This window comes from Brassica napus, chromosome C3, assembly GCF_020379485.1.
Source record: "Brassica napus cultivar Da-Ae chromosome C3, Da-Ae, whole genome shotgun sequence".
In the NCBI taxonomy this organism is placed as follows: domain Eukaryota; kingdom Viridiplantae; phylum Streptophyta; class Magnoliopsida; order Brassicales; family Brassicaceae; genus Brassica; species Brassica napus.
In genome coordinates this window covers 61749705-61765868 of record NC_063446.1, presented here as the reverse complement: position 1 = coordinate 61765868, position 16164 = coordinate 61749705, and the positions used below count along the sequence as shown (strand labels likewise).

General features: G+C 32.5%; 2 protein-coding genes and 1 long non-coding RNA gene across 5 annotated transcripts; all 3 read left to right on the top strand.

Annotated features, from left to right (window-relative positions):
- The first annotated feature begins 402 nt into the window (after positions 1-402).
- LOC111198530 (phospholipase D delta-like) lies at positions 403-4741 on the top strand. Its single transcript, XM_048751255.1, has 9 exons — positions 403-1367; positions 1768-1912; positions 2096-2290; positions 2668-3036; positions 3143-3290; positions 3408-3556; positions 3637-3780; positions 3928-4128; positions 4310-4741. Exons 1-9 carry the CDS (start codon positions 466-468, stop codon positions 4604-4606), a joined length of 2550 nt encoding a protein of 849 aa, XP_048607212.1. The 5' UTR covers positions 403-465; the 3' UTR covers positions 4607-4741.
- A 1496-nt stretch (positions 4742-6237) lies between these two features.
- Positions 6238-11467, top strand: LOC106370097. 2 transcript variants are annotated; one of them, XR_007320842.1, is made up of 10 exons: positions 6238-7964; positions 8056-8176; positions 8413-8570; positions 8673-8763; positions 8870-9027; positions 9125-9239; positions 9386-9575; positions 9672-9765; positions 9887-10089; positions 10736-11467. It is a non-coding gene; the product is annotated as an uncharacterized LOC106370097 (long non-coding RNA). The 2 variants fall into 2 exon arrangements; XR_001274188.3 differs by having other exon boundaries at positions 8056-8194.
- A 2463-nt stretch (positions 11468-13930) lies between these two features.
- Positions 13931-16164, top strand: LOC125575291 (serine/arginine-rich splicing factor SR45a-like). 2 transcript variants are annotated; one of them, XM_048751252.1, is made up of 8 exons: positions 13931-14146; positions 14248-14270; positions 14541-14654; positions 14751-14774; positions 14862-14961; positions 15051-15200; positions 15559-15628; positions 15712-16164. In XM_048751252.1, the coding sequence occupies exons 1-8, from the start codon at positions 14144-14146 to the stop codon at positions 15927-15929; spliced, it is 702 nt and encodes a 233-aa protein (XP_048607209.1). In that variant the 5' UTR covers positions 13931-14143; the 3' UTR covers positions 15930-16164. The 2 variants fall into 2 exon arrangements, with proteins under 2 accessions (XP_048607209.1, XP_048607210.1); XM_048751253.1 differs by lacking the exon at positions 14751-14774.

Here is a 16164-nt window from a genome sequence, read left to right as displayed (position 1 = left end):
GGGAGGAACACACTTAATGCTACAGAGTGGATTGACTACTACACTGCCAGGGTGAAAAACTTTGCTTTTTGTATTTATAAATTTCCATGTTTTCGCATGAAACACATTAAATTCTTTTTTTTTTACCATAGATGTATTATTCTATTTTCTACTTTTTATTATTACTAATTCTAATAATTTAATAAACTAAATTATCCACACAAAGTAGACCCGATCATCATTCTCAAGCTCACCATTATTTTAGTTTTTATCTATAAACGAATGTAAGAAAATTATTGTGAACTAATTAATTAAGCAAAGTGTTAATTAAGTGTCTTCCTTCTTCCTTCCCTCTCTCATTCACCAAAAACCTTATAAATATCCATCTAATTTTTCAAAAATAATAATAATAATAAAACTTTCAAATAGATTTCGCTCCTCCACAACAACGACAAAGCCCTGTTCGTTAGGGTTTCGTTCCTAACCATGGCCGAGAACGTCTCAGAGGATGTGATCCTTTTACACGGCGACCTCGATTTGAAAATTGTTCAAGCGAGGAGGCTACCTAACAGGGATACCTTCTCCGAACGTATGCGCCGTTGCTTCAAGCCTTGCAACTCCTGTATTAAACCTACTACAGACGACTATGACGGCGAAGCGAGTTCCGACGACGACGACGAGAACATCCGTGGCCTCCCAAGGAATACCAGCGATCCCTACGTCACCGTGTCCGTCCCGCAAGCTACTCTTGCTCGGACGCACGTTTTGAAAAACGCTTCGGATCCTGTTTGGAACCGGCATTTTAAAGTTTCCGTGGCGCATCCCCTGTCTTATCTCAAGTTGAAAGTCAAGGACTACGATGTCTCCGGTGCACAAACAATTGGCACTGTCCGTATCCCGGTTCAGCAAATCGCTTCTGGCGAACGCATTTCGGGATGGTTTCCTGTCCTTGGCCGCTCAGGAAAGCCGCCAAAGAAGGAAACCGCTCTCCATATTGATTTGAAATTTACTCCGTTCGATAAAATCCAACCCAAGACGACGCTTGGTGTTATGGGGACTTACTTCCCTTTGAGGAAAGGAAGTCAGGTGAAGCTTTACCAAGACGCTCACGTGATGGACGGAATGTTACCGGAGATTCGGTTGGAGAACGGGGAAGTTTATCAACACGGGAAATGCTGGGAAGATATATGTCATGCTATTTGTGAGGCTCACCATATGATTTACATTGTTGGCTGGTCTGTCTTCCACAAGGTTCAGCTGGTTAGGGAACCTACAAGGGTTCTGCCTAGAGGTGGTGATTTGACGCTTGGAGAGCTGCTGAAATACAAATCGGAAGAAGGTGTTCGAGTTTTGCTACTTGTATGGGACGATAAGAGTTCTCGTGATAAGTTGGGATAAGCACGGTGAGTAGTGTCTTGCAAGCAAAATCAATGTCAAAGTTTTAATTTTTTTTACTAGATAGAACTAAGTTTTGATAATAAATTTTTAATAATTAATTTATCATTTATTATTATTAAAAATACTATATTCAAGTAGTTTTATGTTAATTAAGTATTTGGTATAAATTTTATGCTTTTCAATTATGAATATTTTTATTAATATATAAACAATATCAGAATATCTATATCTATAAATTTTTAGTTTTGATGTTTTCAGTCCCCATTCATTTCTATCCCATGTTTCCAACATAGGAGTTCAGTAAGTGTGCTGTTATCTTTCTTGCTGAGTACCAAATTTTAAAGAATTGGAGTTCTGGTGAGAATATTCATGTTTTGATAGGGTACTAAGATATTGCATGGCATGTCATCTATTGCAGCCAGGAGTTATGGGGACACATGATGAAGAGACTAGAAAGTTTTTCAATCATTCTTCTGTTAAATGTATATTGTCACCTCGTTATGCCAGCAATAAGCTTGGGTTGTTCAAACAACAGGCAAGTACTTCTCTTCATTGTTTATATGTTCATGATAGGTTGATGTTGATTTTTGAGTTCGGTTAATGAGAGATGCACCTTGACTCTATAATCAATGTTGGACGTTGGCCATAGTTTGTCATTGACTTAGTCAACGGTTTGTTTACACGTGTGTCTGTTTGGCATGGCTGGTATCTTAACCAGGTGGTTGGCACTCTCTTCACGCACCATCAGAAGTGTGTTCTTGTAGACACTCAAGCTGTTGGTAGTAATCGCAAAGTAACAGCTTTTATTGGAGGGATCGATCTTTGTGACGGCCGCTATGACACACCTGAGCACCGGATATTTCACGATCTTGACACTGTATTTAAGGATGATTTTCACAATCCTACATTTCCAGTGAGTATATGATTATTTAAACACGCTAAAATCTTAACTGAGAAATACCTTTAGATCATTAAATCAAATTTTTGTTCAAAAAATATCATTAAAAATCATCCAAATAAAATTAATTAATTAAAAGTTAAAATACATTTTCCAGTTTTTATTTTTTTTATTTAGGCTTGGGTTTACTAATTAGAATTTAGAATTTGGTATTTAGCTGTTGAGGTTTTAGTATGTAAGGTAATATAGTGTATTTATTGATTAATAAAATGAAATTTTAGAGATTTTTCTCTTTGAATACTATCTATCAAAAACTAAAAACATGCTAATAATTAGATTTGCCCATCTTAATTCCTTAATCCTGATTGGTATTTCTTTTTCTACTTGCTCAGAGTGGTGCCATAGCTCCAAGACAACCTTGGCACGATATGCATTGTAGGCTAGATGGGCCTGCGGCATATGATGTTCTCATAAACTTTGAGCAACGGTGGAGAAAAGCGACACGATGGAAAGAGTTTAACTTAAATGGGAAAACTCTCTGGCAAGATGATTCTTTGTTACGGATAGGACGTATATCATGGATACTAAATCCAAAGTTCAAATATCGGATAGATGGTGTTTCACATGTTCCAGAGGACGATCCGATTGTTTATGTTTCTAATGAAGATAATCCTGAGAACTGGCATGTTCAGGTGTTCCGTTCTATCGACTCAGGATCCGTGAAAGGATTTCTAAAATTTGAAAATGATGCCGAGGCCCTGGTTAGTAGATCATCTTATTTGCTATTATTACAAATGTTACTTGACAAACACGTTTATTCAATCAAATATCTACTAAGATTTTGAAATTTTTATTGATTTACTGCAGCATCTAGAATATGACAAGCGTCTTGTAGTTGATAAAAGTATCCAGACTGCGTACATCCAGATAATCAGATCTGCTCAGCATTTCATATATATCGAGAATCAGTATTTTCTTGGTTCTTCTTATGCTTGGCTTGATTATAACGATGCAGGTACATCTTGATCTTTGAAGAAAGTCCTTAGACTAGGAACTAAAGTGCTAGGGTATAGTCTAAAAATTGTTCTCAATTGTATGTGCACCTGATCATTGGTTCTTCTTGAATGAACAGGAGCTGACAATCTTATTCCTATGGAGTTGGCACTAAAGATTACTAGTAAAATTAGAGCTAAAGAAAGATTTGCTGTCTATGTCGTCATACCAATGTGGCCTGAAGGCGACCCAAAGTCGGGACCTATGCAAGAAATTTTATATTGGCAGGTAAGACTTTTAGCTGACTGTAAGATTAGCATTGATATATGAACATATATATTTGCTAAGAAAAATATCTTCGTTTTTAGAGCCAAACTATGCAGATGATGTATGATGTTATAGCACGAGAACTTAAGTCGGTGCAGTCAAATGCGCATCCTCTAGATTACCTTAACTTTTACTGCCTTGGTAAACGAGAACAATTTCCAGATCATGATATGCCAGCAACCAATGTGAGTGCGGTATAGTATTTATAAAGACTAAGAACTGCTTCATGCACTCAAAATCTAGCATACAGATAGAGATCATATTCATATCACACACATATATTTGCTAGTCGTAGTCAGCATAACAAGTTTCTTTACGATGTGCATTTTCAGGTTACGGATTCTTATAAGTTCAAGCGTTTCATGATCTATGTGCATGCAAAGGGGATGGTAGTAGATGATGAATATGTACTTATGGGATCTGCGAATATCAACCAAAGATCTATGGCTGGCACGAAAGATACCGAGATAGCCATGGGTGCATATCAACCCCATCATACATGGGCTAACAAGGGAAAACACCCACGTGGGCAGGTTTGCCTTCCCTCCTCTCATCATCTATACCATTTTAGATGCTTAATAAGTTGGTGTTTCTGAAACTCAAATCTTCTTGGAAGAATAATTACGAAAAAAATTGCATTAAAATTTGAAAATGTGGCTGTCACTTACACTTTAAATATATTTTAAACTTCAAAGTTATTATCTCTATCAATAGGTGTATGGGTATAGGATGTCACTATGGGCAGAGCATTTAGGCAAAACTGGAGATGAGTTTGTGGAGCCCGGTGATCTAGAATGTGTCAAGAACGTTAACGAAATCGCTGAAAGGAACTGGAGAAAGTTCATAGATTCGGAGTTCTCAGAGCTGCAAGGTCACTTGATTAAGTATCCTCTGCACGTAGACATTGATGGTAATGTGATCTCTCTTCCAGGTTACGACAGTTTCCCAGATGTTGGTGGTAAGATCATTGGAGATCATTCTAAGGCTATCCCTGATACTCTAACCACGTAATGTTTATTATCTTCTCTATTAAAAGAGAAGTACCATTTTTATCTACTATTTAGAAGTCTACTAGGACCATTTCATTAATCACATAATATGATATAATAATTAATAGGAATATTAATAATAAATTAATTTTAACTATAGATTTGAATTTTATTTTCAGTTATAACAAAATCTGTTGAGAAAAATCTAACAAAATCCTACTAAATTTTTAAATAATTTTATTTAATATTTGTTTATTTAATTTCGTAATTAAATAATAGAATGCTTTGATTTAAATAAATTATCATCTACCACTAAAACGGGTTCAAATTTGTTAATCATGTCAGATTTGTTTTATACAAATGAAGTTATTAACATATGTTAAAAATTTATTTCTACAGCTATATATTTTCAAAAATCATATGTTGAAGAATATTTTTTATTTGATGATTTCAAATTATGAAAACTCGAAAATGTAATAAAAAAGGTAAAATGTATAAAACAAACCCCTATATTAATAAAATAATAAGAAACTTAAACAATAATCTTCTCTATTAAAAGAGAAGTACCATTTTTATCTACTATTTAGAAGTCTACTAGGACCATTTCATTAATCACATAATATGATATAATAATTAATAGGAATATTAATAATAAATTAATTTTAACTATAGATTTGAATTTTATTTTCAGTTATAACAAAATCTGTTGAGAAAAATCTAACAAAATCCTACTAAATTTTTAAATAATTTTATTTAATATTTGTTTAATTAATTTCGTAATTAAATAATAGAATGCTTTGATTTAAATAAATTATCATCTACCACTAAAACGGGTTCAAATTTGTTAATCATGTCAGATTTGTTTTATACAAATGAAGTTATTAACATATGTTAAAAATTTATTTCTACAGCTATATATTTTCAAAAATCATATGTTGAAGAATATTTTTTATTTGATGATTTCAAATTATGAAAACTCGAAAATGTAATAAAAAAGGTAAAATGTATAAAACAAACCCCTATATTAATAAAATAATAAGAAACTTAAACAATAAAATTAAAAAGTTATAAAATACTAAACACTAAAATATAAATTGTATATTTAAATTTATATAATAATATTAAAATTAAATATTTATAAAATGAAAATATACCCGCACTATGTGCGGGATAAACTCTAGTCTAATGTTAATATGAAAGTGTTGTACATTGTAACCGTGTTGTTTAATTTATTATATTTGTGATTTACTGTCAAACTGTTTTTCTTTGGGGTAACTAAAATAATACTCTTTCTCTTTCCTTTTCATAATACTATAAGTAGATAATGTTTTAGAAAGTTTTTGTTGTTTCATAATATATAACTAGATTTTGACCCGTGCTTTCAAAGCGCAGGTTTATTTTCTTTTTTTTCAATGGTCAAAATATTTAGTAAATGTCATATTTTATATATTTGTGTTTTATTTTATAAAAGACTTAAATTTTTTATCTTTCTTTATCGTGTTTCATTTAAAATGACTATTTATGTTTAAAAAATTAAACTTTATTTTTTTAATGAATTAAGTTGGTATAACTCTGATAAATTAATTTTATTATGTGGTTAATATTTTTAATAAAAATAATTATATACTTTTAATAAAAATTTATACTTTTCAACGAAAAAATCAATTTTTTTTATGAATGCTTAAATTATATTAAGAAAAAAATTAATTAAAAATGGTTGAAAAAATTATTTGAACTTGGACTCAATGGCCCAAAGAAAAAAAAAAGTGATAATTGGATCTGATTTCTTAATCGGCCCAAATGACCCAAGAGAGATCTGATGTGGACAGTGGACTGGATCCAAAAAATGGTCCAATATAGATGTGTTATTAATATTACTTGATTGCCCTTAATTAATGAAACATGCAATGTTAGTAAAAAAAAGGCAGACTAAAGTAAAAAGGACAATTGCTTTAATAGTATAGATGTCTTGACATTTCTATACTAACTTTAGTTTTATTTAAATTTATTTGATAATAGATTATACATCTCTATTTATAATTGGTTACATTAATTTTAGTTTATGATTTTAAAAATGTTTTTAAGTAAATTTTCTTAATTTTTGTGCTTTCATCCAAAACATCATATATAATGAAAGAGAGCGAGTATAAAGTTTGTTTTAACATTCGTTTAATATTTTTGTTACAAAAAAATGAAAAGATTAAATATACGATTTTACAAGATACAATACTAAAAGGGGAATAAGGGCTCCATTGAGCCTATCCAAGTCAGCCAATTTAATCAACCAATCATACAATTTTGATGATCCACGTCATCATCAACACGACGCCAGCAAGTCATTTTCTCCGTTTTTGTATATCGTGACTTTTCCACTCCTATTTATGACTTATCTCCTCCCTCCTCCTTCAATTAATCATCATCTCTAATTCTATGATCACTCACGCTTCAGCTTCTCCTCTATTCTATATACAAGCTGTATTTTTTTTTTTGGTTCTGCGACACTGGTCCGTGGTCTCAGCTTCACCCGCCTTCATCTCCATGGACGGATCGAAGGAAACGTCAACAAACTCTGTGATCAACTCAATAAATCTTCTCCGATAAAAGTTGAATCTGGAAATTCCAACACAAAGAAGAGAAGATCTGATTACGATTCCCCCATGCGGCTCATGTTGCCGTCAAAAGGTACACGATCTGAACGATGATATTGACGGAGGAAGACCGGATCGGGGGTTTTCAGGTATAAAGGATCTAAATTTCTGATTAGAATATGTCTAATAAAAGCTCAAACAATAAACTCATAAAACTTTAAAATATTATGTGTTCTTTGTGAGCCATGCTCAAACGGCAACGAGCTCCTTCCCATATATTTTTAGTTCTTTAGATTTTCTCTTCATGTGTACATTTTTGTTTGCAGCTAATGTTTATATATATTGTTATATAAAATTGAGAACCTTGCGATGCCATTCTTGACGTTATTGAGAATAGATGATGCGAACAAAACAGCTGTAAGTTTCTGATGCTTGACGCATGATTGACGCTTTGTTATCTACTCATAACAAAGCTACAAGCAATTGTGGATCAATGTATTGATTTCTTAAACAGGTTACTGTGTTTGATAACAACCTGAACTTCAAGTATTTTCAGATCAGATCCACGACTAAGCAAAAAATTACAATATTTTATCCTTTTCCTTTCAAATATATATACAAACTAATCTGTATTGAATTTGCATTTTAAAATTTCTGTTCAGGACTTGCGGGTCAATGCCAGTTGTAGAGTATGAAAGATATAGTCTGCAGGAAGACACAAGTTTAGTGACTGTGATAGGGAAGACTTTTGATCAGTTGGTATTAAACTGTCACGAGAATGTTCTTCTTGAGGTAAGTAATGAAAATGAATCTTGGTAAGTAATGAAAATGAATATGTTTGGTCTTTCTTTGGTTACAAATAATTTGGTCAAACGTCATGCAGGTTTTGTGGAGGCGAGGCTGCTGGCTCCTCTTCAACTACTTCCAAGTATGGTGGTGTTAAGGAACTTAAGTCAGTCACGCTCCAGGAGCTTAATAGCTATGTTCTCAATTCAACCCCACATGTACGTCCACTTAATAAGGTCTACTTCTAAAAAATCTCATGTTGCGCACAAGCCACTGCACCACCCTCAAACCCTTGAAAATATTTTTTTGTTATTCTTTCCTTTTGCTTACAATTATCTGATAAATGCTGCAGTTTGAATAAGATTTTAAATTGTCAAGACTCTCCAATGAATTTTGTTTCATTGTTCTCAGATCATAGTATTTAAATAATGTATTTCACTTATGTTACCCTTAGGATGTGGAGTTCATTTGCAAAGCTGAGGTGGCTGATATTGACAAAACCAATTGATGGTGGTGCTATATCTCCTGTTCTATGTGCTCGCGCAAGCTGTTTCGTGGATTCACATCTTTCAGCTGCGACGGATGCAATGATGACAATGTAGGTGTCGTCAGGTAATTTTTTCTTCACTAGAATTCGTTTAATGTATAGTCTGCATACATTGAGTTTAGAAATTGGTGATTAAGTTAACACATTCTTCAAGTTCCAATATGCAGGTTCCCAGTGCAGATGGCGGCAAAAGACGTCACTGATGCAGCTCTTTTTGTCGCATTTGCTGGGGCAATCACCAAACTTTAATTTCTTTAGGTGGGAGTTAAATTTGAGGCCAATTGTGTAGGATTCGATTTTGCACACAATGAAAACATTTAATGTTCTTTATCTAATTCTTGATTTTGATATGCCATTCAAAAAGGGAACCAGATTCGATTTTTTATACAATGAAACATTTGGATTTGATTCTGTGCACGGCTAAAGTGACCGGAATTCAGCAAAATGATGGTTGGTGTTATATTGGCTGCCTAATTATATTGGCTACCAAATGGGATTTGCTAATGCTGTGGCTTTCCTCAGGTAAAAAGCTTTGAACTGTCTCTTCCGCATATTGTAAACCAGTGGCATATATTACCAGAGGCTAAATTACTAAGATTTATTCTTTTCTTGACAACAGCTACAGGGTGGCATTGTCTCTGTCGGACCACACTGATTCAGCGGCTTTCCTAGCTTTTGATATGGAGGTTGCTAAACTTACAAACATTCAAGCTTCTGAAGCTGCACAAATTGTGGTATAACCTTTAATCGAGCACTATCTATTAACTTTTGCAAAAGATGTGAATAGATTTTGTATATAATAATGTTTCCCGCTTTGCAAGGGTCAGTGTTGATGCTAAGGTTGATACTGATTTCCCTCAATCCCTTGCTGATATTGTAGGGAATACCTACACCTTCCAGCTCAAAGTAACCGAATTCAATTTCACTTCAAACCACAAAACCTTCACCATTTCCCGCATATTTCCTCAGAGAAAGCTTGCACCTATGCCTGCCTCTGTTGTAAATGTTTGTCTCTTTCACTGCTTTGAGTTTGATTTGACTAGAAACCTGAAGCATGCACCTTCTTTTGGGTATTCTATCATTACTATATATGTATATCTACAACTTATTCTAACCTTCTTTTTATAATTGTCTTCTTTAAATTTTGCTTTGTTTTCTACACGCAGACCGAGCTGAACTTATCATGCTTTGTGGACATTTAAGATGATGAAGACTTTTGTGAAAAATTAGCTACTGAGAAAAACCCCGTCCTTTTACCTGGTATTAATCAATATTCATTATCTATGTCCAAGGTTTAGCGGTCTATCAGTAAAGACAATCATTTTTTCTGTTTGATAATTTTAACAAAACAACTTATATGTTGTGCGCTGGTTTGGTTTAGCGATTGCTTTTACTCTGAAGAACTGTGATGGTTGAGGCATTCTATTGACATGGATACTCCAACTTTGGAGGATGCATTTGATAGATTGAAGAGCTTTTGTGATCGCCACTCCATTTCAGGTGAACCTCCACTCAAAGGTGTCAATGGTGTCAACGAAGCTCCCCACTCAAAGATGTCAATGGTGTCAACTAAAGGGTTCTTATGTAAGCCTAATTCTTTTTATATGCTATAAAATAATAAATAATTGGGGGTGTTTTGCTTTATGAATAAATTATGAACACATTTATTGTAATAGATTTATGCCTTCTGTGACGCAACTCGAGTCTTGGTTTTTGTTTGATCTTTATTGTATGTGTTTGTTCTGCTTGCTCTCTTGCTTGTGTATTTGAAATTTGAGGTTAGGTTTTTTTCTTTGTAGCAAGTGTAGTCCTGTTCTTGATCACATAATCGAAAATCTCTCTGTTTTTTTTTGTTTGTTTAAATTGCAAATTCTGATTGTTCTCTGAGGACAAAGAAAATTTCGGATTTTTCTATTGCCCCTACAGGTTCATGTATAGGTTTTGTTCATGAAAAAACTCTAGAATGTTTCTCTGCTTTCTCTGGAGATTCGAGTTTAGGTTTTCTGTTTGCTCTTTTGTATAGGTTCTGCTCACATTCAAAATGTTCTGTGTTGCTTCTAAAGATATTTTTAATTCACATATATGTTTCTGGGACCATAACACTCAGATGAGTATATTACACTGATTCAGCTCACCAGAGGGATCTAAACTCTCTTTCAAATTTTTAAAAGATTTTTTTCTCTGTGTTACCTCTAAACCAAAATTTTTGTGATTTTCTTTGTTTTTGTAGCGGACCAACCTGTACAGAGATGGTATGTTGGTTCCTATGTTGACAGAAGCTGGAGCTATCTCTGCAAAAGCTGGAACAACTTCTGCTTAATAAGCACATCCATTTGTGATTTGCTTCTTCTATCAGGAGTAAAAGAGAACAAATTTGTGTAATAAATGTCGACTTTGTCTGAAATGATTTAGAGTTGTGGTTAAGTCGAAGTCGGTATTGAACTTCTGATACATTTATGTTATCAGGGCAAGCTAATGAGTGACACACTGAGAACAATTAATAAATAATTATGCAATCAACCAGTTTACGCCTCCAATTTTCAACCACACGAGACTAAAACCAACAACATTCAAGCAACCACGGCCATTGTTGCACCCAACCTAAAACAAAAGCTGGTTGAAGCATGTTACAAGTTAGAATGCCAGTTACGTTAAGTTTCAGAACAGTAGAAATTATGAACATAGATATTGAACCTTAGATATAGACAAACGTTAAATTAAAAATACTTCGGTTTCATTGGATAACAATTTTTTTAAAAATAAATACTCCTAGACTGATGCTTATTCAAAATACATCACACTTGAACATAGATATTGAAGTTTATTACAAAATCTATTCATCTAAGCCACTTCAAACAAAGTAATGTACAGCTGTCCCTGACCTAAATATGATAAATTTGCAGGAAAAAAGATGAAGAAGATAATGAATGATATTTAAAATAAAAAGTCTACATTCAGGTAGGAAAAAAATACACAAAACAAATAAATCATTTTTTTTTTATTAATCGCACACTATAAAAATGTGAGTCAAATATATTTGACATCCAACAAAAAAGAAAAAAACCAAGTTATTCATTATTAATTAGTCAATTCAACGTCAGTACAGTTAAAGAACAATATATTCCGTAACCTAATAGTTCATTATTATTTCACAATAAAACTAAACCAAAAAACATGAAATGCAACATAAAAAAGCAAAAAATTAGGACTATCAAACAAGTAATAAAAGAAGGATATAAACCTCAGATAGAGTGTATATGTAGGTGAAAACAATCGACCAATGAGAAACAATATTTTTACCATGTCACATCCTCTATTTGTTTTTACAAAATGATTCTTTAACTTTTTACTTAAACAATTATAACCGAAAATATTTTTTTAGTGAAATATATTATTTATGTAAATATAATTATATTTTTTATATACATAATAGTTTGTAAAAAAATATTTAGTGTAAATAATATCATAATTTTATAAAATACTAAAATAAATTGGGCTGGTTTTCAACTTTCACAAATAAAAAATATTATTTGTAAACTTAGAAAAGAATATATCAAGAATATTCTTTTTTAGGAGAGAAAATAGAAAAATACATCGGAGACAAATCCATCTCTATTATGAAATTCCTCTATATTTTACAGAGAAATAAAAGAATACATTGAAGATGGTTTAAGGCATGGCCGACATAAATGATCGACGTTGAGATTTCAGCTTTTCTAATTCTTAATATTCTAATGTTTCAATATAATTTGAGTATTCCCATTGTTTTATAATATAATGGTTTAAAAATATTGTTTGTTTCACTATATAAATTGTTTTAATATTTCAATGTAACTTTATATTTATTGGATATTGTGTCACCAACTAAATTATGTAAATTATTGTGTAATTGATTAAATTTATATATTAAATGACAGTTTAAAAAAAAATATACACAGAAAGAAATATTTAGTAAAATAAAATCATAATATAATTTCCATAATTGATAGTGGTCAGTTACACTAAAAAGTCTAAATCTACAACATACACAGTTTTATTTACATCTTTAAACCTATTATCTAATTAAAATGATTCTAAAAAAATGACAGCATGAAGAGTTAGAAAATATACGATAAAATATAATACATAACGTTAAAAAATACATTATCACTCATCACTAAAAAATCATGTTATTAGTGATAAAAATGAAATGAAAACACATTTATTAAAACCATAGAACGTTACGCAACAAGGAGTTATTAAATATACAAATTACAAATTAAATATGCTTAACACAAACACACATAAAAATGAGACATCATATTTGGATATATTTAAATAAATAATTTTAAATATATTATATTCTTGATAATTTTAAAATTACTTAAATAGAAACTAAATTATTAAAAAATTAATATACAAATAAAACTAAAGCAATATTTTGTAACATCAAAATAATAAATGAATAAAAAAATATATTATGTTAATAAAATAGATTTTAAATTTTAAAAACTTCTAATTCATGTAATACTACAAAATTCAAAATTTGTTTATTACAATTAATATTTTACCATTAGATATATTAAAGTAATATTCTAGATCGATATTCAATTGTCAGTTTTCAACTATTACATGTAAACAAAATATTATTAAATACGCTTTTTTTTTAAAAAAAAGAGGGTTTTATATTTTAATTAGGTTATTGGAGTACTTTTTATTTTCGTAAATTTATTCGAGATGAGATTCCGATCTTTTAAACTAAGATAATTTATGTTCTATACATAATTATATTTTTTTACATAACTTTCATATCTCGGACTTAATTCTTCATATTTTATTAGGTAATTGTGTTACATAAAATAGAAATACTTACTTCAAACTAAAAATATAAAAAAAAATCAAATTTAAAAATTAGTATATATAATTTAATATACAAAAATTCACATACAAATAAAAATGATAAATGTAACAAATTTAAATATATTATCCGCGCGTAGCGCGGAGAAAGGATCTAGTAATTATAAAGATTCATGTACTATTTACATTATAGTTCTACTTGTATTAAGTTATTTGAATCATTTACCGAAAATTCACAATTATCGGTTGTACTTGCAATCTTTTGTTCAATTTTTGTTTTTTTTTTTGACAACAATCTTTTGTTCTATTAATTTCTACGTATCACTGTTAATAAATCATGTTTTGGGATCTAAGTTTCAGATATTTTAGTGGACAACAAATATTAGTGAAACCACTGGGTTAATTAAAGAGGCTCCCACCAAATAATTTGTGAGAATATTCTCTTTTAATTCGAGATTCATGATACTGTTGTGTGATTCTTTTCCGGTTCTCTTTAACCGAACTAAACCAGAAAATTCATATGCAGATATCTGGTTCATTCGACGACAATTTCCGGTATACAAACGAAAATGCAGAGAAAACTAAATCGAACCGGGCGAAAAGAATGAGCTAGACCAAACCGGATTGACTACCAATTTTGTTGCGGAATGCACCATAATAAACGTGAGTCTTGCCACAGGCAATTACTAAATCGTGTGATTGAAAGATTCAAAATGTTGAATTTACAGTAAAACCCTAATCATCTCTCTCTCGTCTCGATCGCAACCTGAGACAGAGTTTCTCTCTACTCGTTTCTCTCGCAATGGTGAGCTTTGTAATTGTAGTTACTCTCAAATCAATCGTCATCTTCGTTCTTGATCTTCGTTTTGCTTGAAATTGAGGTGATTACATTGTTTGTTTTTGCAGGCGGATTCTCCCAACGAAGAAAGGTTAGAGATTCAATTCAAGTTTCTTTTCATGGCTCTTCACTATAAAGTCGTTCTCTTTCTTCATACAGTGTTGAATTGCATTACTTTCGTTAGGATCTGAAGCTGACGGAACATGTTTTGGAGATTTTGACTTTTTAAAGATCTAATTTTTGTGTTAATGATGCCTTGTAGCTTAGCTAGATGATTATTTGAAGTAAGAAGTCTTTTAGTGACAAGTGTTACAGCTAAGCACATTTGTGTGTAACCCTTTACATTTGATTTCTGCATTAGGGACTCACGATCTCCTCCTCCACCCCGAAAAGAACAACCAAGATCTAGGTCCAGGTCCAGGCCGAGGTCAAGATCTTTGCCAAGGCATGTATCTCCATCAAGAAACCGTGGAAGGTTAGTTCTTGCGTTGAGTTTATGGGTTTCTCATTTCACTGCAGTTTGGTAGTTTATTGGTAATCAATCATCTTTTGTTTACGCTACTCTTTCTAGGTCGAGGTCAAGAAGCCGTGGAAGGTTATCTCTAGTAGCTTTCTTTCCCCATCTGAGTCTCCAAATTTTGGTTTCTTTTTTTCTTTGTCTAAAATGATATTTGATTGATAGGTCTGAAATTGAAAACCCTGGTACCACTCTCTATGTGACCGGCTTATCAACAAGAGTCACAGAAAAGGATCTTGAAGCATATTTCTCCAAGGAAGGAAAGGTGATAAAACTCTGATTCTCCTTCCTTATTAATCCTTTTTAGCATACAATCATCATTACTCATGCTGTTAAGTGGTTTCATTCCCACAGGTTGCGTCCTGCGTTCTAGTGCTGGAGCCGCGCACCCGCGAGTCTCGTGGTTTTGCCTTTGTCACGATGGATAGTGTTAAAGACGCTGAGCGGTGCATTAAGTATCTCAACCATTCTGTACTAGAAGGCCGATACATAACTGTCGAAAGGGTAACTAAAGTTCTTGCTCTACTGGTTACGATAAGTTGGATTTCTTTGTTTGTTTAACTTAATAACAACTTAATAACAGAAAAAAATATTGCATCAAGCTAAGTGTTGGCAACAATCAGAGATGATACTCAACCTTACCCAACATCACATTTAAGTGAACACAACTTGGTCATTCCAAATCAACTAATCAAAAGCAATTAAATTGCCCTCAACTCTCAAGTAATCAAAGGACATTATCAAGTATCAACAACTATTAGTCAAAGGATTCATCTTGTTTCCTTGAGTGTACAGTGGCTTTTTGTAACTTGAAGTATGCGTCCCATTTACATGAGCTTTATGTACTTTGTGTTATCTTCAGTCCCGAAGAAAGCGCCCGAGAACTCCCACCCCAGGCCACTATCTTGGCTTAAAAAGCTCCAGAGACAATGGTAAGTGAACACTTAAAGCCTATATTATAAGTTTTTGAAGGTTTCTAACTATTCTGCATTTTTTTTTTGTTGTTGTGGAAAAGACCGAGATAGCCGTAGCAGTCGAGGGAGGCACTACGATCGTGATGATTCTGGACACCGTAGGTCACCACCAAGACGCGACTTATCACCTCGTGATCATGGAAGGAGGTCACCTCGTGATCATGGAAGAAGCTCTAGAAGAGATCGGTCTTACTCTCCTCGTGGAAGAAGCCCAGAGAGAAGGTCCGAGAGAAGGTATCAACCTCGTGGCTCGAGATGACCTGTTTAAGTCTCTTGACGAAGGCATTTAAGAACTTCTGTGTTGATTTAGATTGTATGATTGATCATTATTATATTTAAATAGTACAGAGATTCTGTTTGGGGACAGTAATGGCTTTGTGTCTTTTTTCTCTTATGTATGCTGCAGAACACAGTGAATGTGAAACTTACAATGTAATAGCTTCTCTATGCTACTTTGTTTTTTTATGAGTGAATTATAATTTCTATTTGATTAT

Excerpts from the sequence above, each read along its gene's own strand:
- LOC111198530 (XM_048751255.1), top strand. The coding sequence starts at position 466 with ATGGCCGAGAACGTCTCAGAGGATGTGATCCTTTTACACGGCGACCTC. Across the intron at positions 1,913-2,095 it reads TTGGGTTGTTCAAACAACAG|GTGGTTGGCACTCTCTTCAC; the intron begins GCAAGTACTTCT and ends TATCTTAACCAG. Across the intron at positions 3,557-3,636 it reads AAGAAATTTTATATTGGCAG|AGCCAAACTATGCAGATGAT; the intron begins GTAAGACTTTTA and ends CTTCGTTTTTAG.
- LOC125575291 (XM_048751252.1), top strand. Across the intron at positions 14,271-14,540 it reads GATTCTCCCAACGAAGAAAG|GGACTCACGATCTCCTCCTC; the intron begins GTTAGAGATTCA and ends TTTCTGCATTAG. Across the intron at positions 15,629-15,711 it reads AAAAAGCTCCAGAGACAATG|ACCGAGATAGCCGTAGCAGT; the intron begins GTAAGTGAACAC and ends GTTGTGGAAAAG.